General features: G+C 46.5%; 1 protein-coding gene across 5 annotated transcripts; it reads right to left on the bottom strand.

Moving 5' to 3' along the window:
• Positions 1 to 320: 320 nt before the first annotated feature.
• LOC124349012 lies at positions 321 to 21891 on the bottom strand. 5 transcript variants are annotated; one of them, XM_046799477.1, is made up of 9 exons: positions 21615 to 21889; positions 21450 to 21533; positions 10130 to 10369; positions 6109 to 6506; positions 4516 to 4726; positions 3154 to 3240; positions 2669 to 2796; positions 2013 to 2184; positions 321 to 1956 (listed from the first exon to the last, which is right to left on the bottom strand). In XM_046799477.1, the coding sequence occupies exons 3-9, from the start codon at positions 10233 to 10235 to the stop codon at positions 1832 to 1834; spliced, it is 1227 nt and encodes a 408-aa protein (XP_046655433.1). In that variant the 5' UTR covers positions 10236 to 10369; positions 21450 to 21533; positions 21615 to 21889; the 3' UTR covers positions 321 to 1831. The 5 variants fall into 5 exon arrangements, with proteins under 5 accessions (XP_046655433.1, XP_046655434.1, XP_046655432.1 ...); XM_046799478.1 differs by lacking the exon at positions 21450 to 21533 and having other exon boundaries at positions 6109 to 6500; positions 21615 to 21891; XM_046799476.1 differs by lacking the exon at positions 21450 to 21533.
• Positions 21892 to 26949: the final 5058 nt, after the last annotated feature.

The following is a 26949-nucleotide window of genomic DNA, read 5'->3' as shown; positions in this document are numbered from 1 at the left end:
ACGAACGAAAAAGTTCTCTCCCGGCAGCTTTCTTTGTCAGACGACAGACACGAGGGAATAAACAAACGGGGAAAAGAAAAGGTTTTCCAAACTTACCCATTTCCAAAGGAACTTCTTTTCGTCTTTTCTTCTGTTTCAAGTGACAAGTTTGCTGGATTTCCATTAAATTGCAGGGTCTCCGTCGTGTGTGTGTAAAACGTGTCACTCACAATGAGTCAATGACAGCATTGAATCATTGATCTCTGTCTAGTCTAGCAGACGACATTTTTCATCAAACGTTTTCCAGTGCCACCTGGTGTCTGATTAAAACCCAACGAAAATTCGATTCGAAATGGTATGTATTGAAGAACACAACATCATTCATAAATATGTCATCATCGTTTTGGAGGAGGTTTTTCGACAAAATCTGAGACTCGGGTGGATCAGAGGAGAGAGAAATCAACACGAGGGCGGTAATAATTATAAGTGGAATCGAACATAAATCAGACTGGGTAAATATAATTTTTAACCTTTTTTTTTTCCAAATGGTGGGCTGCTTTCAACTGTTGGACACCTGTATTATAGGAGTGACAATAATAACGTATTTACACGAGAAATGATGATTGGTGAGGGCTCTGATATTAATTATCTGAAATTTCTTATTTGAATATCGAAAAGGGTGTGAAGCAGTGAATTAAAAAAACACGTCATCAAATTTTTGTTTCTTCTTTCTTTTTCTTCGATTATTTTCTAGAAATATTTGCAAAATGATTTTATATTTTAAATTTTTTTTTCCATCGGTGGATCAAATGGAATTACAATATCCCCTAAAGAAAAATGGCCGCCTGTTGATTGATTTTGCTGGATCAAAAAGAACGATGATGCATCTTGTTTTTTTCATACTCGCTGCCTCTAAAACACTACGTCCTACAGGATCACGCTCTTTCCCGCACTGAAACCTCCTTCCGTGTAACCACGCCCACCTAGTCTGACAACCCAATCGCCGGGCGTCCGCCGCCGTCACGAACAATTTTGTTGTAGAAACGTGAAAAAAACGGCGCCATTCGTAGATATAGACAACTTTTGTCAATAACACAATCAAAATGAAGGAGGGAAAAAATTCTAAACGAATCAAAGATGACCGCGTGTGGTTTTGTTGGTTTTTATCGGGCGACAATCATAAGAAGAAAGAAGAAGAAAAACGAATCAAAATTGAAACCAACGCGCACAATCATCAACTGTTGCTGGATGCGAGAGTGTCTCACATCCGAGGCGGTTGTATCATGAGTATGTGTGTCACGATAATCATCGGGAGGAGGAGGAGGGGGGGATCGATGCGTACACAATGGTTTCACGCACGGAAAACGGCCTAGACGCGCGCGTGCACTATAGGATATAATAGTATATAAATATAGATATAGTTGGGTTGGGTGGGTTTTGAACGGGTTCAGACATGAATGAATAGTTGGTAAATTGGACATCATTTCCATGTGTACAGGTCAAAAATAAAATAAAAAAATAAAAGTTCCATTTCTTCTGGGTGGGTTTGCACCACCATTTCTCCTCCCCCAACAGGATCGCTCCCATTGAACTCGACTCGTTTTCTCTTCTCCACATTTCCGCTAAACATTTCCTACCAAAATGACCGAGGGAAACAACTGAAATATAAGTTAACAAATGGAAAAATAAACTGATTGGGTGCTTCTGCTGCGCTCATTCACATTGACGAATAATAAAATCATTAAAGCCTCTTCTCATCTTTCCCAACTTTTAGTTTGTTTGTTTGTTTGTTTGTTTGTTTTTCGATCCTGCACAAAGTTGAAGAAACTGGTCACGGGGTGGCGCTGGGTGATCACGTGATCCAGGCGACGAGACGATGATCGAACCGGCAGCAGAGCAGCGGAAGGAACAGGAGGAGAATCCAGTGGATTGAACAAGGTGATGCTCCGTTGCTCTGCATGGCAGCTGGTCTCTCACCTGAAGGTTTTCAATTTTTTGAATGAATCAACGTGTTATATAAATAGGGGGATTACCTTGTAGGACGTGAAGGGTAACGGACGCCGGGTCAGCGTTGGACGGCGTGCACGAATATTTGCCGGAATCGGAGAGCCGCACTTGGCGGAGCAGCAGGGAAGTCGAAGTGACTGGATTTGTCTTATCCGTCACGATGGCGACGCCTCCACGCGACGAATCGTGTCTCAGCTCCTTTTTTCCCATCCAGAAAAAGATGAAAAATATTTTCAGCTCAACTTCTCTCGTTAGGTCGGTGTGAAATGAATACGCACGACATCAGCATCCAGTCATGTGATACCATCTCTCACATTTCTTTTTTGCTAAATTACAAACGACGTGCATGCAGCACACGGAAATGCAAAAACAAGTTTCGGGTGGCAAACCCAAAAAATTGGGTGGAAAATAAAAAAGATTTTTTGAAATTTTCAAATTTTGGCGATGCGACTTTTTGGACGCATGTCGGGCGGCCGAGTGAAAATGACCGAGTACCTTTCACTATGCAAAGCATCTGGTCGTGTTTGAATTATTAGCCCCCCACCAAAAATATGTCGACATTACGAATTTTGACACAAATTCTCGACATTTGAAAAATGCCCGCCAAAAAAATATTTTTCAAAATCAAATAAAAATGTGACGATGATTGAAGGGAGACAACATTTTTTTTTTTTGTTCTTACTTGATCGTGATGATGCCAAAAGACGTACTCTGGAGGTTCGGGACTGAACTGGACGATACAAGTCAGATTGACGTGACTGCCCACGTCGACGTGGAACTCGGGGCCGCCCAGAATCACCGCCTTGGGAGCTGGAAGCGTTCAGAAGATTTTTTTGGTTTCACAACGGCACACGATAAAAAAAAAAAACGGGACAAGAAACACGAAAGAAAAAGCAATGGCCAAAAAAAAAAGAGATACACAAACGCGTCAGATTTGGTAGTCAATTTGAAATTCGGATATTTTTAATATTATTATTTGATGAATAATTAAGAGAATTGAAATGAGAGAAGTCAGATGATGTACTTCAATCAATTGATATCAGGCGAGAAAGAGACAGAGTACGTAATGCCAAGCGCAAATAATAATAGTCAAAAATATACTATTTCAATTCATAAACAACAGCAGCGATAGTAGTAACAAAATGTAACTCAATGAACTCAAATTACGGTACTGGGCGAGATTCTTTTTGCCTAGTTTGGATGACTTTGATCCGGTGCTGGCCGCGTGACCCTGATCACCGACGGGACTGTCATCTGCACACGACGGAGAAGAAGCGCGGGAGAAAACCAGAAAACAGAAAAAGAAAAAAAATAACCGAAAAAGAAAAAACGAATAAAATAAAAATAGAAAACAAGTTGACACACGGCAGAGAGAGGCAAAATATGAAACAAGAATAAATAAAAAAGACGCTCAAGTTTATCAAAAAAGAATTGGAAATAACGAGCGCACCCAAGTCTATGGCGAACGGAAAGAGAAAATAAAAAGAAGATCAACTTCACGCACACAACACTCGTGCTGGAAGAGGAGGCAAAAAAGAGAGTCGACATTAACAAGGCCGTAACGACCGACGAGCTATAAACATAAATCAAAAAAAGAGAATATTGCGGAGGGAAAAGAAATAATCATAATAATAATAATAACCCCCTCTATATCTTTTTCCGAGTGCATAAACATACGCAGCAGCAGCAGCTGGTGACGATATGGATTTTTGTTTGTTTTTGGGGGTCTCGTCTTTTTATATGGGACCGGCCGAATTGTATCGCCTCGACTTTTTTTGTTGTTTTTGCCCAGGGATAAATCACATTCCTTTTTATTGTTTCCTAACCGTCACTTTTCGCACGACTTATGGACATAAAAAATCTTCAAAATCCTGCGACCGGTCCCGAAGTTCAACCCACCCACTCCCGTTTTTTCCCCAGCAATAACTATTGGACGTTGATCAAAAGTAAAAAATTCTCGAAAAAATTGAATCCCGTATGTATGAAAATTGCGGTCACTGCTGGAGGAATTCCGCACACTATACGACGGTCAAGTGCCGTCCGTCTGTTTGGAATAAATTCCATATAATAAAACATTGTTCTTGACTTTGATATTTTTGCCGGGCAGCTCTCAGAGCAAAACGGGCGGTGCGGATTGCCAGCAGCAGCAACGGCGTCGGCCATGTAGTAGACGGACGTGACGTAAATTTGAACGTCACCAACACAGAAACGGGCCGGGATCTATGGGCAACAGCCGAGGGCGACAGTTTTCGTGAGTGTTCTTTGTCTCTCTCTCTCTCTTTCTTAGTTATTGACGGAACAAAGGCACAAGGGAAAAAGACACGCCGGATGCGATCGAGTCCACATGTTTCGACGTTTTTCTTTTCTTTTTTCTTTGAGCACTTCATTATCGGGCACGCCCCTCCCCCCCGTCGAAATGGCAAGGCCGTGAGTCTGAGACGAGACGGCGCCCATCGATTGGAATGAGCGACGATTGATTTTTTCTTGGTTTTGATTTTCAGATATTATTATTTGGGTAGGTTGACTAACCGACGACATTGAGGCGGATGAATTGGCTGCGGTGGGGTTGAGTGGAGACCTGGCACTCGTACAATCCCGCGTCCCTGGCCTGCGTGAATTTGATCTGCAGCGTCCAGTCCTCGGTGGGTCGCGACTTGACGATAGTGAACCTCTGGTCGGATGCGTACGTGTATCGACCCACAGTCAGGATGTGCACGTCACGGTGCCGGATCCAGCTCACCTTCACCAACAAGAAAGAAAAGAAAAGAAAAGAAAAGAAGAAAGGGAGAAAAAATCATTTCGGGACTATGGGGCCCCGCCCAGGGTAGCTAGCAGCTAGCTATCTATCTAGCCGGCCCTTCATTATTCATAGGCCAAACACACACACGTCTCTCATCTCTGTAAGGCGTGTGAGAGAAAGAGCCAGCAGACGCAAAAGTCTGTTTTCCTCGTGATTCAATTGGCTAGTCTGACATCAATGCGGGACTCTCCGTGTGTTGTGTCGGGAATAGAAAAGAAAAAAGAAAAAAAAAGAGTCTAGCGGGGCGCCAAACAGTTTGTCAAATCAAGTTGACTGATGCTGACAAAAAAGATGGCCGCTTTGAATGCAGAAAATGAATCGAAAAAGAAATCGAATCAAATGGGCATCTCCATCCAGCAGCCAGCAGCTGTACAAGTGTATAGGGAGTAGCTTTTTTTCCGGCTAGGATATACATGGGGCGAATGACTGGGCCAAACTAAACAAGTTGCTGTTTTCTCGTTATAGCGACGGATGTGATCAATGGCCAAACTCCTTTCGACAAGAGAAAAAGTGCCAGTCCTTTTTTTTCCAAGTGACCCGAATTGTCATTCTTCCTGGAACCAACGCCGATCGGATCCCGTCCGTACGTCCGACGACATTGTGTGTGTCGCCGGCCCCGGCTAAAGTGGCGGATTGGCTGTTCCCCCACTCGAGCGGGAGGAGAAATGTGCGCGCATCACACATTGTGTTGTCCGCCTTGTTGTCCGCCTCGTCGTTGGCATTTCAAACTCCCGAGGCAACATGCAACTCTGGACCCTGGACTTTTAGACTCTTCGACTCTGGACGGATGGATGTGATCCATGTCCCAGGGGTTGACACCGGGTAACGGGCGGATCCGTTGGAGCGTGAGTTGTGCGCTGAGCGCAGCCAGGTGGATAACAACAAAAGAAAAGAAGAATAAGAATGGCGGTTGTGCTGGGCGAGACAACCACCGAGGAGGAGATTTCAGAGGCGCCTGGCCTCCAGCGCTGCTGGGCTGGTCGTGATGGTCTCGTCTTCTTAATTGGATCGAACCTGATCCGCTTCTCCGAGCTCCGAAACAAACAAGGAACGTGTCGATATCTCGGCGTGTACATTGCCGCATCTCGGCTCCTCTTTCTCACGCTCCACTGCAGCCACTACTACTACTACTACAGCCGGGCAACTCTTTTAAATAACCAGATGGGCGACGACGTCAATCAAAATTGGCCAATATCAGAAACAAAACGCCAGTCTGATGGGCATGAGGAATGGCCAATCAAAAGTGTCGAAACTCATATCATAAGTGGACAAAGGGAATTCTTGTCCGGTCGCTAAGCGACAGACTCGTGTGTTAGACTCACCGTTCGGTTGCCAAGGTAACGGACGCGGCAATGCAAATTGGCCGTCCGTCCGACCAGGACGGTGACATTTCGCTCGGTGGTCGGGTCGAAAAGCGGACCGGATTCGCTGCCACCGCCCGAACTGCTGCCGCCCGGCTGCTGCTCGTCGCCGTTGCCGGCCAGTAGTCCCGTCGAGTCGAGTCCCATCAATCCGGTCGACAGGTCCATCAGTGACGGAGTGGCCACCCCGTCTCCGTTGACGACGGGCTGTTGTTGGTTCGGGTTGTTGTTGTTGCTCCAGGGCTCGTCGGCCTGGACGTCCGGGTCCAGCAGTGGATGAGACGGAAAAGAAGAGGATTCGCCGGATTCCATTTTCTCGATAGCTCCGGTGGCCTCCGCCGCAGATGCTGCAACTGTTCCTATTTGTTTTGGGGAGTTCAGACGAATCAATCAAAAGATAATAATAATATAATGTGCACTGCAAACACACGCCCCAATCCATCAAGCGGGCGTGATCCAATATCGAAAGCATTACTTCTCCCGCCGACGCCATAATAATAACAACAACACAAATGTGCACACAAACAGTCACCGATTTTCCCTTGTGCCAATAACTCGATCCGAATAATATCGAGGCGGAAGTGGAAAAATAATACGAGAAAAAGAGAGGCCTGTGTGTGTCTGTGTGTTTAGCCCAGGCTTCAATTCTCATAATAAATAATCCGAATATACACACACATGTATAAACAGTAGGATCGTCGCGTTGTCGGGAATCCCGACAAGTGAACCGAGCAGCCATCCAGCGCCCGACCCGCCGTGAAAGGCTTAAATTTAACGGCGGTGCGTGCGCCAGCCGAGAGACCCGATAAAAGTCTGACCCCTTTGACACTGGACTCCCCCTGGACAAGAAGAAGAAGAAGAAAAGAAGACCTTGACGCCCAGGAAAAACATCAAGGGGGGAAGAAAGAAAACGTCAATTGAATTTGTGTGACTTTTTTTGGGGAGGTGGTGGTGCATGCAATGTGTATGTCTGGCCCAACACTTTTTTCTCTCTAGCAGACGACGTTTGGGGTGGTAAGCGCATTGACTTTTGATATTTATGCACGTCGCGCGTTTGACACGGCGACACACGAGTTGATTCGATTCCTCCTCCTCACTTTCACCTTTTTTTTATGGCCGTCGTCGGGTGACGTGATCACACAGACAGGCGGCGGCCAAGCACTGGCCTTTTGGGGGCCAATGAATCAAAAGGCCCAGTTTCGTCATCACTGCCGGCTGATTGACGCTAACTCGGAAAATGTAGACAGTCTCTAAAAGCTTCTTTTGAATGATTTCACGTGGGCGCATTAGACGAGAAGTAGAGTGGGCCTATCAGATGTGATTCCTATTCAATTAGTTACCGGCCCTTATTTTCTGGAAACTACTCGGGCCGGCGAATATCTAAAGAAAGGCCGTGCCATCTCTCATTTCGTGCCGTCGCCTTATAATGTTTATCTCTTCTTCTACTCCTTTGAGTAACCCAACTTGATTTCATCACGTACCGGAAGAACATGACTGGACTTTTTTTGTCTGTTCCCCCCTGCCCGTGATATAGTAGTGTACGTAAGAACTGGGCCCGTTCATTTGGTGTCTCTCTGGGTGACAGGCTCTTTTATCCTTTGGTCCGGGACACAAGAAATAGGAGAAGAGAGTCGCCGGATTGCCAAGTGCTGCGGGTTGTTCACCTCATCTCTCAATCGCGGCGCGGCCCGTCTCCCCCCGTCATTCACGTCGTCGTGCGTTTCTTCTTGATCGCTGGACCACCACCACCAGCCACTTTGATAAGCGGCCGGCTGCTGTCATCTCTTGCTGCTGAGCTGGGAGCTGGGCCTCTCTCATCGCATCCATAGTTGATGCCATCCATCCAGCCCATCCAGCCCATCCAGCCCAAAGTGCTAAGAAGCAAAAAGATTTTCTTCGAGTGGAGTTTCTCTCTAGAGACATTTGATCTCCTACCGCTCCCAAGAAAATCCGACCGGAGAGAAAAAAGGGAAAAAGTTTTTTCCTTTTTCACGGGAAAAGTAAAAAAAGGAACTGCTGGGGAAAATGATCAAATCAATATTCTTATTCGCGGTATCACAAACAAGAGTATCGGCCGTGTATCTTCTTCTTTTTTCCCCTTTCCATCTCATTATTTTGGTCCCATTCTATGGAAGGTCTGTACGGGTTACAAACTTGGTTAATTGGTAAAGCGATCCACCATTGAGAATCAAAGGGCTCCTATACCAGATGCCACTGTCGTCATTTTCCCGAATTTTTCTTTTGATCTTCTACTTCTTCTTCTTATTGGACGACGGGAGTGGACAACCATCTGAAGCATCCGAGTGCACATCTCACTCCCGATTAACACCCCGCACTCTTTGTTTTGATGCCCATCAATCCTCGGCGACGACGAAACGGACAAACGGATGGTGGAGAGGCCAAAAAGTTAATTTCACACGAATCGATGGCCTGCTGGACATGATGTGGGGTGGAAATGTTAAGCAACTTTTGAATTCAGCAGGAGGAGTAGGAGCAGCGAGTTGCAACCGACGGGCAAGTTGACATTGTCTCTGGTCGTAACTCTCGTCGCTTCCATGGTGAATCCATTGAAATTGTATCTCATCTCTCGTTTCATCCTAATGGACGACGGACAGCAGCTCATCTCCCGCCGTCGTCGTTGTACGTCATCACGAGCAGCAGCCAGAACAAGAAGAACAATCTGACGTTGTTGTGTGTGACTCAGAGTTTGAAATGACAGTTGGGCGCCCCATCTCTCCATCCGCTTGCGACTTATACATACACGAAACACACAAACAGAGAGACACATGAACTACATATTGCCTACAAGAGAATTAGAAACTGGGCATCCGGCTGCTGCTGCTGCTGGCCAAGTTGAGTCTCTCATCAAAGGAATACGAGCCGGAGGAACAGGGTGAATCTAAGGCAACAAAAGCTTGAAACTTTAGAGTCGAGACTACGTACTGTAGATATTATAGAAAGGTCATCATCTAATAGTTCGGGCTGGACTGGTGCTGCTCAGCACGTGACGACGTGAATCGACATTTTCATCATGTCGAGCTGCTGCTGCTGGCAACATAATCAAGCAAGCCCTGCTGGGCTGGGTTCGGGAGTTTGGGACTTGATTAGGGAAATAATTGTGCATGTGACCATTTCATTTCGGGATCAACCCCTCCACCGACAACTTGAGGCTAAAGTCTATATTTCGCTATCTCTTTCTGGCCAGCTCTAAAATGCCAAAAGTTGCATCCACCCGGCACATCATCACACATCACATCCTGGCAGTGCGGTGGTGGCGGTGCTCCTGATTTGGCCTCCCACCTCCGGGCCAAAGTTTTGCGCATCAGAGGACAATAGTCAATCAATCGTATGAATCCAATGAGCCGCAGCACGCAGCCACCGCCGACGCGACTCTTATTCTTTCTCTGCTGGACGTGGTTCATTTTCACCGGCCGACGCCTTTCCCTTCCGCCCAGCAATTCTTCTTCGCCTTCTCCTTACCCCTTACCACCACCACCAGTGCCATTGCACAATAATAATAAAAAAAACATAAAACAAAAAAAAATAAGAAACAAAAAAACAAGCCCCGTGCAACGCGTTGAATAAACATCAAAGCCGCCAGTCGACCGAAAGGAAATCGATGGCCATCGATCTGGGTCGTAGTAGTACAAGAAGAATGGCGCCATTCCAATTCGAGTGCCGTTGCCATCATCATTCCAACCGCCCGCCATCTTACACGACGACGAGGCCTCAAATAGAAAAATCAAAAGAGAAACAAACACAAAAGTTTGTCCCCGACCGAAATCAAGACAGGGAAACGGACAATTTATACCCATGCAGGAGTTCGACTTTGATGTGCAATGGGGAGGCTAAAAGTTTGCAGCCGGAGCGATCGATAAGTTTGTGCAGCACGGCAGTCGATTCACGCAAAATGTTGCCGCGTGAATAGAATTCCAGACCCCCCCAAAAAACCAAAATAAAAGTCTCGAAAATTCTGGCGTACCTGAGAGGAGGAAGAGGAGACTCGTCTGGAAAATGAGGAAATAATAAACGCAGAGCGGCGCTATTCTAGTCGCTGTCGTTGTTGTCGCTTCCCTCATTTTCTTCATTTTCGCTTTGATGATCCCCCAGGAGCGGGAGCCAACGGGAACTCTTTTAGGCAAAGATTCAAAGCAAATGAGCAACTTTTCTCCACCACACCGTCGGGACGACTTTTCCGTTCGAGATTATACCGTCCCGCAATCTGCAAATAGACAAACAACAAAACGACACGACAAGATTTATTATAGAGACAACAGTAGCAACAACACGCACGTTTTTATTGTTTTTGAAATATTTTTTCCAATTGTTTTAAGCGTCGTCGTCATCATAACGGAGAAGGGGGGAAATGCAAATAAATAATTGGTTTTAAAAAATGAAATAAAATACGGCGACTGGGCGAGAGGAAACGAAGCCTGTAATGATCCAACAATCGCCGACATGATTCACTTTTTTAATCACCCGTTCAGAACTCGAAGGATCGAGAGCGCCCAGGAGCCATATGATAAGCGACGGGCCGGGCATATACACATATATTATCTCTCCTTTTATATTTTTTAAACGAGTTATGTGTCCGGGGCTAAACATAACAGCACAACTCTGCTGGGCCGGAATAATAATAATAATAGAGAAGAGAAAGAGCACACACACAGTTGGACATCAACTATAGACACAATAACTCATTGGGAAGAAGAAAAACGGAGCAGCTGGGGGGTGGTGGGCCAGCAGCTATTTCCAACTCTTGGGTGGATGCGTGTCGTTTGTCCCTGTGCGAGGGGACGACACGCAGTGACGTCAAAAAATCTTCCTCTTTCTGCGGGTTTGTTCATATTATTAGAACCGCTGAACTGGTGTAGCGTTCAACTACAAGAAACAACAACAACAACAACAACTGGAGCCAAAAATAGGAAAGAAAAAGAGGCTCTAACGTTCGTCTCTCCGAGTCAGTGGCAACATCTTTTCTCGGTCGTTCGGGACCGGGGGTCCTTTTCCTTTTTGTCTTCCATTACGGTAATTAACGCCCTCGTACGAAATGAACCTACCGGCAGAAAATAAGCCATCGGGTCCCATTTGAAAAAGCAACTTGGCTCTATCTCCAGTTGAATTTTCAGGATCGCGTGCGGGGGATCTTGTCTTTTTTCTTTTCGATCCTGGCCAAACTTTTTTTTTTTCTTTTTAAACTCGTCACGATCACGCGGATCCGCCCGTTTCCAGTTTGATGCACATCTTCTTCTTTTCTTCTTTTGATTCTGGCTGGAGGACCCGCATTTTTGGGGGGTTCTGTTCTTCTGCCGTTAGAGTTAGGGAGGATCGGGTGAGTCTGATTATTCATTCGTGCCGATGCCTCGTTTTAGGCAGTTGCAGTAATACTGCAGCACACCCTGGGCAATGGCCGATGACGGTCGAATTAGAAACAAGGAAGAAAGGCGGGCATGACCGCGACAGCACACGCAATAACCAACAAAAAAAGACACAAGAAGAAGAAGGAAAAAGACGAAAGTCTAGATAGTAACATATATAAAGTACTCGACACACGTAGTCTGTACTCGGCTATAGACTCGGCTCTGCTGGGCTCCTCTCCAGCCTTTTGAGAAAAATCCCAACAAAGTTGATGTTTTGGCACGGTGACAAAGGCACAAAAGGCAACGACGAACGCAAAGAAATAAAATAAAAGCCACTTTCTCTTTTATATCTATCGATGTAACAGTACAGTGGCAGCCTGGCCCTTTTCTCTCTCTCTCTCTTATATCTCCTTAAATAAATATCAAATGCTGGCCGGTTTTATTTTCGAAGCCATTCCGTCCATTTGTGTCGATTCTTTGATAGAGAGAAAAAGAAAAAGAAGAGACTGGCCACCACCGCCGTCGACCGGATTCGATTTGTCGGTTTCAAATGTCCCGCAATAATCTCAAACGCACCATCACGACACGCCACGACATTTCTCTTTCTCCAATGCCAAGCGCTTGGATTACTTTTTTTTTCAAAAAAGTCAAAAGACTTGGCGGGAATCATTTTAAAAATGGCAACGGTGAAAGAAGAATAAAAGCAGCTAGAATTCCAGGGGAAAAAAAGTACTTTGGCACTTTCTTGTTTTCCTCGTCCTCCCACCCTGGAAATAAATAAAGCAGGAGCTCAATATAATATACAGGCAGCCCCGTCGATTCGTTTGCCCTTTGTTCTATTTTATGCCCAGCATTTTTATTATTATAGATAAGGTTGACTTTCTCTCTCTCTCTTATCAGTTTATACGACGGACATTTGCGCAGACGGTGGCACAGATGAAAGAGAAAAGGGCGAAATCTTTGGCTTATATTGTATTTATTTGATGCCTCTGTTTATTCGTCGTTGTTATAGTTGCTGGCCCCCCATCGACTCCTCGGCCGGCTCTATATAGACAACTCAAAATCTTATTGCTTGTGCTGTTCGGGTCAAGTACCTTCTACTCGATCCGTACGAAACCCAAAAAAGGAAAGGAAAAGAGAAGAGGAGAATTGCTGGACCGTGACGATCATTCAAGAGCATCACTCGACTCGTTTTCTTCTTTCTTTTCCTTGTCTTGGCCAGCCAGAAATTTTTTGATTTTTCATCAATAATCGACCTATCTCTCCCTCGTCTATTATTTAACTAGAAATGACAATTTTAAAAAAAAATGATTTCCGGCCCTAAGAATGGCTGTGGGAATCATCTCACAGGACTAAGATGAACAAGTTGGGCGAAACTCTGCTGCTGGTCTCTCTACGAAAAGAAGATGGTAATCAAAAAAGAAGAGAAACGGGCCAAAGTGTGTGCACACACTGAGCTGACTGGGCTGAAATGGAACCACTTAATGGGATAAGAGAAAAAAGAACTTTTTTTTTCTCTTTTCTGTTGTTTCGTCCGTCAGACGAGTGATGCCATCATCATCATCTACAGCATCAGCAGAGGAACTTTTGTGTTTTTTTTTCCGCCTATCCCAGCAAACAATAGCCTGGCCGTCTATTTATCCGCCCCGGGCTTTCATCTCTCTCTCTCTCTGTACACGAACGTATTAGAACTCTCGTCGTCGGTCGACTCTTTTTTCCTTTATTTTTTCACTCTGGCTGAGCTGAGCGCATCGCAAACAGTTTGAACAATCTCGCGTCCCGCCGACAAACGTTCCCCCGGCAACGCCCGGCGCCACAAGGGCCTCTCTATACCCATATATCCCATCGCAAGCAAACTCTCTCTCTCTGATTGTACAAGGGCAAAAGCAAACTCGATATTATATATTGCCGGCGTCGAGAGAGAGAGGGAGAAACAACAAGCGGACGATATGATGATGCTGGCCCTGGCCAAACTCAACACGCGTCGCCCATAGCCCTTGTGGCCTGACGTCTAATACTACAACTTGCGTATTAGATTTACTTAGGCACCAAACTCTTTCATTTCATGCCCATTCCCAATATCCTCCATGTTCGCCGGGAGAGGAACCCAAAAAATTATGGAAAAAACAAAAGAAAAACACGCCGGGAATCTTTTTTTACTGGTCCGGCGGGAGTCAACAGTTTTCGTTCACTAGTCATCATTTTTCTCAAGTTATTTTTTTAGAGGCTACACTGCAACGCGGCCGGCAGCTGGATATTCCCAAAAGTGGCCACGTCGGGCCTTTTTTGGGGGGGATTTGTTGGCGTGAACTCTTGGATGATATGACGACACTATTGTGCGGATTTTAGTGGCTGCCACCATAATAACGGCCGCCGCGACTTGCAATCCCCCCTGCCCGTCTGAGATACGACAATAGCGCTAAAGCAATTCCAGCAGCAGCAGCAGGGGGTTGGGCCAGCCGCAGTGCAGCTCAAGACAAAAGCCCCAAAATGCGATCCAGCACAGCACACAGTCCAGTTGAAAGGGAAGGAGCGTTTCATTTCCTGGGCTGGCGGATGAACGACCATCACTTCGACTGGATTTATCCCAACCTGCCGGGGTAGGCGGGCGGTCCCAGCAGTGGCCGAGCCCAAAAAGTTTGAGTTTTGACTTGTATACCCCCGACTGACATTGTCAGGATTCCCCAGTTTGCTCCTGCTGCAGCTATTTGGCTCTTTACCAAAGAAAGAAAAAAAAAGTCGAGAAATGTGGGAAAACATTTTGACAATCGGCCGGCAGACTCGACTCGAGTGCAAAGTCGTTGGGGGTGTGTGAAAATATTAGATAATCCTCCCTACTTCTTCTTCACTTTGTGATGGTAGAAACGACACAGTTGCTGGGCGTGCCATCTCAGCTGCTGCTGCAATAAGCTTTATATCATCACCGGCACTTTTGCCAGCAGCCGGCCAGGATTTTCCTCTCTCTCCTCCTCACCCAAACAAACTTGGGTCTATAGTGGAGTATATTCTTATTGTTGTTATTATTATTATTCTCTTTCGATGCTTTTTAAAAAAAGATATAGGCGTCGAGGGGGAAAAAGAAAAAGGAAATCCATTCCGACGACGGACGGGCAATTCTTCCAGCAGTCAGGTGGAATGTCGTCGAGGAAAAAAGTTTTCTCCTATCCCCATGCACTTTATTTGTGTTGGATTTATTTTCCCGTGGACGGACAATAGGGTGCTGGTGCTGTTGCGTCGCCAATCCGATCCTCTTATCAGAGTTGATGTGTTCCCCGTGTTCAAGTTGAATCTCATTCTTTACCCCCCCCCCCCCAGGCACAAGTCCCGAATTTCTTTCTGCGTCACGGCACTTTGTTCATTTTTGCACATTTCTTCTATCGACAGAGAAGAACCCTCTCCTTTCCCTTGTGTCATCGACATTGCGCGTTTCACTCTGCCCAGTGTCACAGAGAGAAGAGAGAAGAAAGAGAATCCTGGGCCAATCTTTCCAGCCCCAAAAGGCCCCGGTGAACTGATTTGATACTCTCGTGAAATGACGTGAAATGCCACCAGACATCAAAACACAGATCGATAAATAGTATAGGCGCTCGGTCCTATTTAGACTCTTTTCTGCCATTACTCTGTACTGTACTGTACTGCACTGTACTGCAGTTTAGCGGGGTGTATTATGGAAATGGAACCGGGAGTTGTATAAGAGGCCGCACGCCGGAGGATTAGAGATCTGAAATATGCCGTCGGACGGGATTTGAGAAAATGGATTCTCCCCCTGCAATGTTGTCCTACTTCCGCTAGCGCACACAAGTCACGACGTCTGTCAGTCTGAAATAGACAACGGAACAGCTCAGAAAGAGAAAGAGAAAAATGCCGTGAGTGAGTGACGAGGTGGCCCAACTTTTTTCGGTTTGTTCCAGTCGACAGGAGCACCGCACAGAGCCAACGACGCCGCCGCCGCTTATTATCATTATTCATTCGTGACAAAAAAGAGAAACGGAGACTCGATCGATTGAGGAGGCAACACCCACCCACGTCAGGCCCCGTCGTGTGTGTCGGTTGCAACACGCACGTCCAAAACGGCGGGACTAGGGAAAATCCCCGCCGTTCACTTGTTACACGCAGCCACGACATTCACAACGACAACGACGCCTACGCCTTGGAACGGCGTCAGTCTACCGATTCCAGGTATTCGACGAGTTATTTTCTTTTGTCAAAACACAACAACTTGTGTGTTGTTACCTTAACCAGAACTGACAACTCGACGCTTATTATTGTTGTTGTTGTTGTTATTGCAACTGTGGGCGCGTTGAAAAGAAAAAAAAAGAAACTCGACGCTCCTGTTGGCAGACGCCAATCGGCTGTCACAACTCGTCAAAAACTGAGCGACACCCAACCAAAACAAATTGGCAAAAAGAACAACAACAACAACAAGTATTTTTCTTCTCGTGTGTGTTTGTGTGCGCGCGTCGGCATGTGTCCAGTGTCGGTCGGCTTTCATCTCGTCATCAGCCGCGGCCAACTCATTGTCAGCGACGCCTCACGACAGGATCACGACGACAACAAAGTGATTCACGCCACTCTCTTTGTTCTTGCCCCAAGCCCCAAAAAGATGACAAAGGAGCACAACAATCACGACGGCGACACAACAAGACACGACGAGTCAAAGAATCAAGAAAAGTCAAAAGGAGCGAAATTAAGGATCGATTGGCGAAAGATAAAGGAAACAACAACAACAACAAGACGAGGACGACATCCTGGTCGTTTGCCAACCGAAACCTCAAACACATAAATATTCGGGAGTGGGTGGGGATGTGACGGATCTGGCGACGTTATTGAACACGACGTCGCGTTGTGACGCTGTGGTGGGGGTGGAATAACAAATCTGAAGTGTAATCGAATGACGGCGCGCCTCGCATTATTTCCCACCGAGAGAGGAGAAATATTACACACTACAACTCTTCATGGCTTAAATCGATAATCAAATGCACACACAAACTTGTGTGCAACATCGATCGTCGCTCATTATTCTCTTCCGGCCCGCCAGACTTTTGTTTCACGGCTGATTGGAATCATCGACCTCCCAACCCCACCCAAATTGATTAGAAAAGTCTGCCGGGGGGCCTGCCTCCGGGTCTGGTGTAGCGCAGCTGTTGCCGTCTAATATGCCAAGAGGATTTATTAAAAATAATCATCAGAATAATAATAATAATAAAGTAGAGAATGACTGACAGTTGTAATGCTCCCCCGGCGGATGCAAAAGCGACTTGTGATGTAGAGAGAGAGAGAGTCGAGATAGTACATCTCGGACTTATGGCAGTCTTAATACTACTACTACTACTCTCTCTAGATCCCTCGTGGGGGCCGCAAGTTGAACCTGTTAGCTCTCTCGGTTATCAATTCAACCAAAGTTCGTCTTCTTCTTCTTCTTCTTTTTCAGAGTTGAGAGAAGAAGAGTCGCCCCCCCCCCTTTTACTCTCCACAAAGTGAAAAGGAGTCGAGACAAAGTCGCTTAGAGATGAAAAGAAGAAAGCGGGCGCCCGCTATCTTTGCACAACAGCTAATTGAATTTGCATTCAGCGATCGCCTCCCGGCCATCCATCTCAACACACAAAAAAAGAGAACCCTCTTCCACCCGTGTGTTTCCTCATGGAAAAACAAATTGTGTCTGCTGGCGCTCGGCAGTCCCGATAATGAGCCCCTCCCACCACCACCACTAGCACCTCCATCCAGGATTTTCTATTGTGTCAATATTTGACGGCCCTGTCTATAGAGTCGACGACGGAATTAGAATCAAAAATTGAGATGACGGCCTATATTACGGCCAGGACACACCTATCGGCGTTCCCGCAGCAGCAGCAGCCCAAACACAGACGACTGGACGCCTGCGGGACAGACACAATCCAGTATAAAGGGGAATAGGAATGTAGAAATGGGCGGGCGAGGGATCTAGCGTGTAATTAGCTTGGCGGTCGTGCGGAGAGCCACACGCGAGATGATTGCGTCCCTCCTGTTTGAATTTTCCTCCGTGAAATGGTTCGACGACGACTTCATCATCTTTTGGGGGGTTCATCACGGCGATTGAAGGCAAAGCGACGAATGAGGTGATGAACTGGCCGTGGGCTGGTCGAGGGATGGACGTGAGCGGCAGATAATCAGGGGCAGTCGTTACGCAAGAAAGGTGAGTGGGCGGGATTTGGCCAGGACTTGGCAATCATCTCAAACTGGACTCGATGAATGTCAAAACACGGCGGCGGTGGCTGTGTATCAATATCTCTGGCTGCTGCTGCTCCTTCTATATCAGAGCAATTCAATTGCTCCCATCTCTTATTGCACCGTGGCCGATCCTGCCGGACAAGAAACCCGCCACCGCCCCTGGAAATTGTGTGTGGCCCGAGACTCGGTGGAAGGATCAAAGGGTCCGTGGAAAAGCCGAGCTAAATATTGACTGGGATATCATACGACATTCATATCCAGCTCAAAGAAAAGCAGACAGACGGACGGACCAAGCTGAAAGAGAGAGAGATTGGTAGGCAGGGGGTGGAAATGTCTATATTGAGCAGGAACGAGAAGAGAAAAATACTGGGTAACCAACAAGAGATCCTGATATTCTTCTCCTTGATCCACCCACCCACTACCGTGGATTACATTGTGCAAGGAGTCCGGTTGTGCTGTGCTGGACGCGCACGCTATTCTATATCGACACATCCTTTTCGGTTGGGCAGACGAAATGGATACGCTCCGTCAATCTCTCCTAGGAGCTTTAGGAGCCGGGAGAGAGAGAGTGACCGGGTACTTTTTTGTTTTGTTTTTCTTTTGCCATGGCAACGTGAAATCAACGAGGCGAAATCCGAGGTTCAAAGTGAAATCTACCGCAGCTGCTGCTGCTGCTGCTGGCCAGCAAACATTCCGCTGTGTGAAGCCGGCCGTCGACTCTCTACTGCTCGCACAAGATGAAGGATTTATCTAAAGCATCGCCCCTAAGATGCTCTGATCAGAAAATGGCTTCCCTGTCCTCTCTACAGAGACACACGGGGAGGGAGGTAGGAGGATGGAAGTGCTGCTGGCGGGCCGTTGATTAACTTCATCAGGCAAACGCCAGCGACGCCAGCGACGTCGACTAGGCAACCGAGAGAAACTTGTTCTTTTTCCCTCCGTTTTTGATATCGGATAGACAAAACGGAAAGAAAATGAAGACAATTAAGTGGAGACATGTGAAAGTCGTCGTGATTGGAGAGACTCGTGGAAAATTGTGTGTGCCGATCCCCCCCGTTGGCAACAAGTGCCGTTGCCCCTTATTGTTTTAGATTCCAAAGAAAAAGAAAGGAAAAAGAAATCTCGCTAATGATATCGGGATCCAGTCGGGGAAATGCAATACAAATAGAATCTTCCACCCAGCATCAGACGGGAGAACCGAGACAATAGACCCAGCTCCTGAGGGCTAGGGGAAGCGAGGCTTTTGCCGGATATGTTGATGATGATATAGACAGGATCAACTAAACTACTGTTGGCCCAACTTTTTCTTTCTTTTTTCCCCATTGGCGCTGGCAATGATGACAGGAAAGAAGAAAACAAGAAATCCATCACATCCCGTCCGCCGGAATAATCAGGAGGCAAAAAAATCCCGAGCATAACTGCAATCGTCGGCGATTTATATAGAATCGAGAGACGTCCGTCCATTACAGTCCAGCAGCAGTAGGTGAGCATCAGAAGAATATGAGATTATGAGAGAGACGGGCAGACGGATGAAGAGAGAAAAGAGGAGATCAAACAAATGTCCGAAAGGAATTGCCATGACAGCGGGGCACGCCAAGCTGCCCCGGAATATAGGAGAATAAAGGGAAAAAAGATGAAGCATCCGGAAGAACAGAAGGGACCGCATCCAGTGGGGGTATAAAAAAAAAAGAAAAAAGAGGAAAAACAATGACGGATGGCCGAGCTATTCTCTAGACAACTGAAAGACATGATCCGTCGCCCATCCGGCACGATGAACACCCCACCCTATACTCGGCTGCTTTTACTAGACTGTGCGGCACAGCTGGAATAGAGATAGATATCCGTCTCATAGATTTCTCATTCTTTCTGCTCCGATTCCATCCTCCTACCAACCCCAACAAGACGTGCAAACATATTCACTCCCGACCCCCCTTTTCACGATTTGAACGGTCCACACTGTGTGTGTGTGTGCGCCATCATCTCTTGCTGGGCGACTCACTTCAAAGTGGCAACATTTCTTCTTCCGGAATACATTCAACGAGCATACCACCCTCCCCACCCTTAAGAAAAAAAAAATCCAATATCAAGTAGAGAAGAAATTCCCAGCAATGTTGACATTCCAGGCGAAAGCCAAAGGAATTTCCAGGAGCAGTGCTCTGGTATTGCCGTGCCCCATTTTCAAATGTGGCGTCTTGTGCTGGACGACGGTACACACAAAGTTGATGTGTGTGTCGCCTTAGATATTGCGACAGGCGGGTATTTGATGCGCACACGACGACGATGAAGCCACTCAATCAGCAGACGGGCAAATCAACATTCCTTTAGATTTCGCGCGCGCCATTTTGTGTCCGGCTGTGGTGTCTCTATCGAAGGCTGTGCGTTTTCCCCTTTTTGCCTTGGCCCCCCCTATGATATTATTTATGGCCTCGTCGAGTGTTGGGCCGGCGTATCGATCCGGCGGAAGGAAAAGAAGAAATGGGATCGCAGCAGCATCCCACACCTTGTGGAGAGTCACATCATTTCACCGAAGAAGAAGAAGAAGAACACGAATCTATCCGACACGCTCCGGTGCGCTCAATAAGGCGCGATGCCGCGATCAAATTCGCATGTGATTTTCTTTTCGTCTAGTGCTGCCATGTCGACAAGAGGATCAGCTTCTTCCTTGCAGCCCATCCATTCCCATCACGGCGACTCTTTTCCTGTCACCTCTCGTGAAAAATGTCTTTTAATAATATCAGAAAAATTGTCACGCGAGAATGTCGTCGTGGTCGACTGTCGAATACGTCCGTTTGATGCGCATCTACTAACCGCTGGGGTTTTTTTTTTTTTTCTTCTCTTTTCCCAGCCGTAGATGACCGGTGGAATCGGGAAAAAAAAATATTGAAATCTCCCGGGGACGGAATAATCTGCGAAATCTCAACAGGGCGACGACACGGTGAGCACAGCCAACAACTGACAGCCAATATGACACGACGGATACTCAATCCAATATCTAAGCTGCCACACCCGAAATAAAAATGATGAGCGGAGAAATCCAAATCCAATTTCATCTCACGACGACGGCACATTTCCTCGAGGGGAAAAACCAAATTTCTTCTTCTTCTACTAATAATAAACGAGCGAAATTGCGCAGCTGCTATGCTATAAGAAAATGGGCGAATAAATAAAAAACAAAGGCAAACACGGTTCTGGACGAGAGACGGAAGAAAAAGGTGGCCATATCATTTTGGCCGCAACGGTTTATACCCCCGGCGGCAACAAACGACCCGCGAACTCGTGTTGCGAAGAATGAACCATGAAAAAAGCCGAAAACGGTTATTTTTTGGCGGGATCATAAAAAGAAGCCGCATATAGTATAGACGTTTACATCCCGGCCCATGAGCTGCAAGGGACTTGATATCTATCGTCAAAAACAAAATAGAACCCCCCGTCCCGTCCGTCCGTCCGTCCGTCCGTCCGTGTGTGGAGGACGATAATACAAAATGTTTCGTCCATAAAAACCTCGACCAGAGTTTGTGGAAACAAAAAAATGAATCACCCAAAAAAGGCGACGAACAAAAGACAAAAAAAATTGTCAAAAACATACAAAACCTTCCAGCTCGGAAGTTGTGGCAATAAAAACTTGGCCAGCCAAAAAGTTATATTCTCTCTAGTATGCACATTTGAGACTGGCAAGTTAATGAGTGAGACATGAGTTGCAGTTGTACAGTTGTATTCTAATTCGCCGTCATTTACCTAATGGCCAATTGCTGGCCTCTTGCTGAAATGAAACACGGCTCGGCGTGTGTAATTGCCGATTACATTGGCTGTGCTCCGTGTCTAGTCGGATGACGAGAAATGATTGAATCGACTCGACAACTACTACTACACCAGCAAATTATCATAATAACAAGATCTGACCTGTTGTCAATCGATGGGAGGCCACCAAAAGTCCTTTCACATGATGATCCGTCACGCACTCGAGACTGTAGCAAAAGTCCCGTTCAAATCAAACAATTGGCGGGATCCTGTTTTGTCCACTCGATAACCAACAGACGGAAATGTCTAAAAAAACGATCAAAAGCAGATCAACCAAACTGGGCAACTTTGTTTTTAAAAAATGTTTGGCGCAAAAAAAGCAACTTGGAAACAATTTCAAAGAGACGTGAGGTTAAGAGAGAGAGAAAGAAAAGCGACCGGTTGGCTCGACGTCGACGACGGCACTGACGCCCCCCGTCCCTACACTGTCTGACTTGACTCCCACCGCGCACCTCTTCCCGCAGAAAAATAAAATAAAAAAAAAACCTTTTGCCATTTTGACTGGGAAATAGCGGGCGGCCGTATATATATTCTCTCTTCCAGCAACCGAATCTTTCTTTTTTCTATTTCTCTCTTTTTTATTCTTATACGCATACGTTGTGAGTTTTTATTGGGTTTTATGTGTCTCGGCTGCGCATCTTCCCGTCGTTCCGCTCCACACCCCACCGACTCTCCTAGCTCTCCCAGGGCCTCTATTTCTCTCCATCGTCCCTTTTGCTGTTTTTCTCCTATTTTTATATTTAGTGATGGGCGCGCAAAAAAACTTTGCATTCTTCCGCCAGCAGGCTGATTATTATATAAGAGCCACGATTATTATATGGCGTCGACTTCATTGCGGCACGGCCGTATAATGTATTGCAGCTCGGCTATTTCAATCGAATAATGGAAGACAAACAAACGGGCCAAATCGATTTAAATGGAGGACCGCGGCCCTTTGAATAACAAAATAGAAAAGTTGCAGATTATGTAGACACAGCATTCGTGTGGGTGTGTGCCGGCCGTCCGGCCGTCCGCGAAACTTATCGATTTCCTGTCAACATTTCAACTTCAATTTGGGCATCAAATGGGATCCTCCTCCCATTTCCCCCAGGAAGAAGCGGAGATCCATAGGAGGAAGAAGAAGAAGAGTTTTGTTTCCTTTTGAAAAAAAGTTCAAACGACGAGAGAATTTATAAGGAAAAAGGAATTTTTTGAATGTCCCGCTTCCCTCCCCCCCCCCTCAACACACACGGCCACACATACCAGCAGCAGACCTCCCGCGTCCGGCTGTTTCACTGTCTGCACGGCTGCCTCAATTTGTTGTTGACTCGGATGTTATAGCGGCTGGTTTTCTCTTTCCCCCCACCCACTCATCCAGCTCACCTTTCTCCCTCCTTCTAGTTGCTGCGTTGTCAATAGTTTCACCCTGAAAACGGGCGAGCTGCTGCTGCTGCTGCTGCTGTAACGCTGAGAATTTTGAACCATTGTTATTTGTTTGTAAAAGTTTGTTACGTTCGAGCTTCTCTCTCTCTCTCCGACCGGTTGTGTTTTCCATCTATCTAGCTGGCTGGCTGGCCGTGGGCTTTTCTCTGAGAATACCCACGCCACAGTGTGTGTACTGTATAAGCGCGTGGGGTTCGGGGCCCTTGTTCGGTGGGGCCCAAGTTGCTCACGACAAAAAGAAGAAGAAAACGCCGTAGAGTGGAGAGAGCGCCCGTTTTAAGAATAGAACACCACCGCCACCAGCGTGCTGCTACTGCTGCTGCAGTGCTGCAGCCGGGAAATAGAAATACAACGACTATACCCGTGTAAAAAAAAAAAAGTACGCGCTAAAGACGTCGTCGCCCACCCACCCCACCCAAAAATGTACAACGACGATGAAGATCAAAACCTTTTAAATTGTTGCGGGAAAGAATTCCGGATGGAAGATTCCGGCGGATTCCCGCACAGCAACAGCAGATTCCCTTTTCATGTTGGGAAAACCACACAATCTTTTTCGCAGAGTGGAGGAGGATAATAAGAACAAGTCCCACAATGCACACACACACACAATCGGCATGATTATGGTAATGGCCTATGTGTGTGTTAACACATTACTATGCAGATCGCACAAAAGAGAAGGGCTGCTGCTATTGCGTAGAAAAATAAAATAAAAAAGAAAACAGGATCGAGAGAAAGAGAAAGAGAATCCACCAGAGAGATAACGACTCCGGCGGGACTTGTTCCAACAGCCTCGACTGATATATACCACCCATCCAATCCACCGAGGCCGCCGCAGATTTTCTTTGTGGCTGGAGCAATAAGAGACATTTTCATTGATTTCGATCTGATTCGATCCATTGTTTCCAGATAATAATAATATCTTTAGGGCATGTGCGGGCTGTAGACATGTATATCTAATATGAGCTCTCTGAATGTATGTGTGTACACATGGGCTGACGTGCCGTTGTTGGGGAAAGAGCACGTCTATACTAGACCTATATAGTCCCCCCCCCCCTTCCCCCCAGGCTATATAAACAGATCCCCCGTCCGTGGAGTGGATGGGAAGGAGCAAGTATTTGATTGGTTTGTGCAGTTTGCACTGAGATCCCCGTGCATCCGGACAGAAGAAGAAGAAGAAGAAGAAGCCAAGAAGGCCTTGGATGTATATTCTAGATCCATCTCTCGACTGTTTAGCCAAGCAAGAATGGATTTATACGCCGTCAAGTGCTGCTGCTGGATCACAAAAGAAGCTCAGACGGACGACGGGCAACTCTTCAAAATAAAAAAAATCGTGCGGGACCGTTGGCGTGTACACGGGGGGCGCAGTCCATCGGAAGACGAGAGGGCGTCGCAGAGTGGCGAAAGCATTGACATGTTGTGCCATCAACTGAATTGAATCCAGCTGCTGCTCCGGCTGGATGTTTAAGAGTCTGAAACAATGGGGGGGTTGGAGTTTAAACAAACGACGACAACGACAACAGGGGCGATTCCCGTCTGCTTGTTGTTCCCCCAATTGTAGAAACGTCAAGTTAAACGGATTTATCACCCGTCGTGTGTATAGACAATTGAAGCGAGCGGCGCTGAACAGTGAGCACTTCTTTTTCGATCCTGAATATCTCTTCCGCCGGAGTCACTAGCTGGATTCGAAAAGAGCTTTTGTGCAAATAAAACCCATCGCGCTGCTGCGCCAAACGTTATCTTTATTGCTGCTGCTGCTGCTGCTGAATTGTGTCCAGCAGGACGACGATGGCCAGCAGATTTCGCCGACGTCCATTCGTTTTTTGGGACCGAAATTTCCAACCTTGAACTTGACCCGTCCGCCAGTGGGGAATTCATTCGTCTATGACACAAAGCAGCAGCAGCACATAAGGCAAGTCGGCAAGTGCAGTTGACTGGGCAACGGTCAATAAATCAACAGACGCCCAGCAGACTGCTGGCTGCTGGCCTATAATATAAGCTGATGCTCGAGACTCGAACCGCAACTCGTATCATTTCCTCAACCGTCAACCCAGCAAAGTTTGGCCTTCCTTCCTGTAATCATAACCGAGCGAGACGCACATAACTGTAATTCTAAACGCCACGCCACAGCTAAAGGCGAGGGGGGGCGCGGTTCATTCAAAAATGATTCAACGGCTGCGGTCACACGCGGAGGACAATTTCAACCCGCGCGGCTGGAATGTCTCCAAATACACAACGAATGGCAATCGCCATTACCATTAGCGGCCGCAACACAACTGTGTAACTAACTAATGAACATTCGAGTTAAATAGCGGTTGCGATGTTTCACGGTCGGAATGATTGGGCGACGTGATTCCGCGATGCATTGATGAGCGCATTTTTTCGGGCCCTACTGTTCTGACGTAAAAGCGAATGGGATCCAAGGCTACTTTCAATTAGATATTTATAGTCGAGAGCTTCTTTTTTGTTCCCCGTAAGGATCGAGTGGTGGTGGAGGTCGTCATCCATCTTTCGTCATGTGTAATAGCGAAACGATACGACTACTGGGCCAGAACCAGCAGCAGCAGCAGCACTACTACTACTACTATAGATAGATGGATAGCTGGAGCTGCCGAGGCAACCGAGGAATCCCGATTCGGAAACACGGCATCAGTCAAGAGGAAAAGAATGGGGAAAAAAGAAGCTGAGAGAGAAATATGACGTGACATTTCTCTCTCGGCTCCTTTTCCAACAGCACACAGTTGCCAAAATGGCAAAAGACAATCTGAAGCTCGTTACGCTCGACTTGATCACACGCAGCAGCTCTCAACACATCCCAGTTATGATGTTAATTGAAGTTTGGTGAGTCCCATTTTCTTTGTTGTGCCCGTGAGTTCTTTATTGTTTTCGCACAACACATCATTCACGGCTTTGCTGCTGTACATATCTCGACTCTTTCTCAACGTCCGCTATTATATCTGCGTGTGTGTGTGTGTATTACTGAACAACATCATCATCGCCGGCAGCACTTTCTTCCACCCCACCAACAGATTCCGGGCCCCTTTGAAATGAAACAACAACAAGACAAGTCAAGAGAGAGACTGAGAGACGGCCAGGATTTTTCAAGTGGACTGGAAGAATGATGGAATGATGTTGCCAAGGCAATAAATAATAGGCGCCGCTTGCATAAATATACATCTAAGATACACGCATCGCTGCCCCGCCTATCCTTTTGTCTTTCCTTTTGATTTGTTTTAAAAGAAAAGAGAATAATATTCCACCCGGCCTACACACAATCGCAATTTAGGCTGATGATAAATAATCATACAAACTGTAGAATCCTGGGAGCTTTTGTAATGAATCCAAATACTGAAGGGGGGGATCACATAATGTAAACTGCGGGCTAATACATCTTTAAACGGTATTATAGCTGTTGGGAATGGATTAATATGTAGTCGGACTGATTGACGGATTACGGCAATTTACTCTCGAGTATGGATTTCCACTGCTCACACGGAATACTCATATCACACGCCCACCCACATCCCCCCCCCCATGTTTATTAATGGCCGTGTGTATAGTGAGGAGGAGGACGCACTAATCGTCGGAGCGACTATATATAGTATACACTGCGTAATCTCAAAGTTGATTCATTCCGGACTTACTAGATACACATAATACGAACAGGGTTGGTTTTTATTTGATTATCTTCTGCTGCTGCTGCTGGAGAGGGACGTCAATGAGATTAATTCTTTTTTTGTCTTTGGAAAGAGCGCGGCACATCTCATCAATAAATGATGTACACTAATGTTCTCCTTATTCACTTCGCCGTGCTCCTCTGGTGTGGCGCAGTCATGAAAGACTGCGTCTTATTTATGGCATGTTACAATCCGACTGATCATTCATTTAGCCCCAGCAACAGCCAACAAGCGCCCACCCCACCCTATAGTACACAAGTGCGCAGATTTTCATAGAGCGACGGAATGGGAAAGAGAGAGGGAAAAAAGAAAAACAGGGGCGTGGACGCGGATAGATGGGC

Source organism: Daphnia pulicaria, chromosome 7, assembly GCF_021234035.1.
Source record: "Daphnia pulicaria isolate SC F1-1A chromosome 7, SC_F0-13Bv2, whole genome shotgun sequence".
Classification (NCBI taxonomy): Eukaryota; Metazoa; Arthropoda; class Branchiopoda; order Diplostraca; family Daphniidae; genus Daphnia; species Daphnia pulicaria.
Note: the sequence above shows the minus strand (reverse complement) of the source record. Positions and strands in the feature narration are given on the sequence as shown.

Bases quoted from the DNA above. Each gene is read 5' to 3' on its own strand.
- LOC124349012 (XM_046799477.1), bottom strand. From the start codon at position 10,235: ATGAAGAAAATGAGGGAAGCGACAACAACGACAGCGACTAGAATAGCG. The intron at 6,507-10,129 runs GTACGCCAGAAT...CAAAACAAATAG, and splicing joins TCTCCTCTTCCTCCTCTCAG to GAACAGTTGCAGCATCTGCG. The intron at 2,185-2,668 runs GTAAGAACAAAA...ATGGGAAAAAAG, and splicing joins TTTGGCATCATCACGATCAA to GAGCTGAGACACGATTCGTC.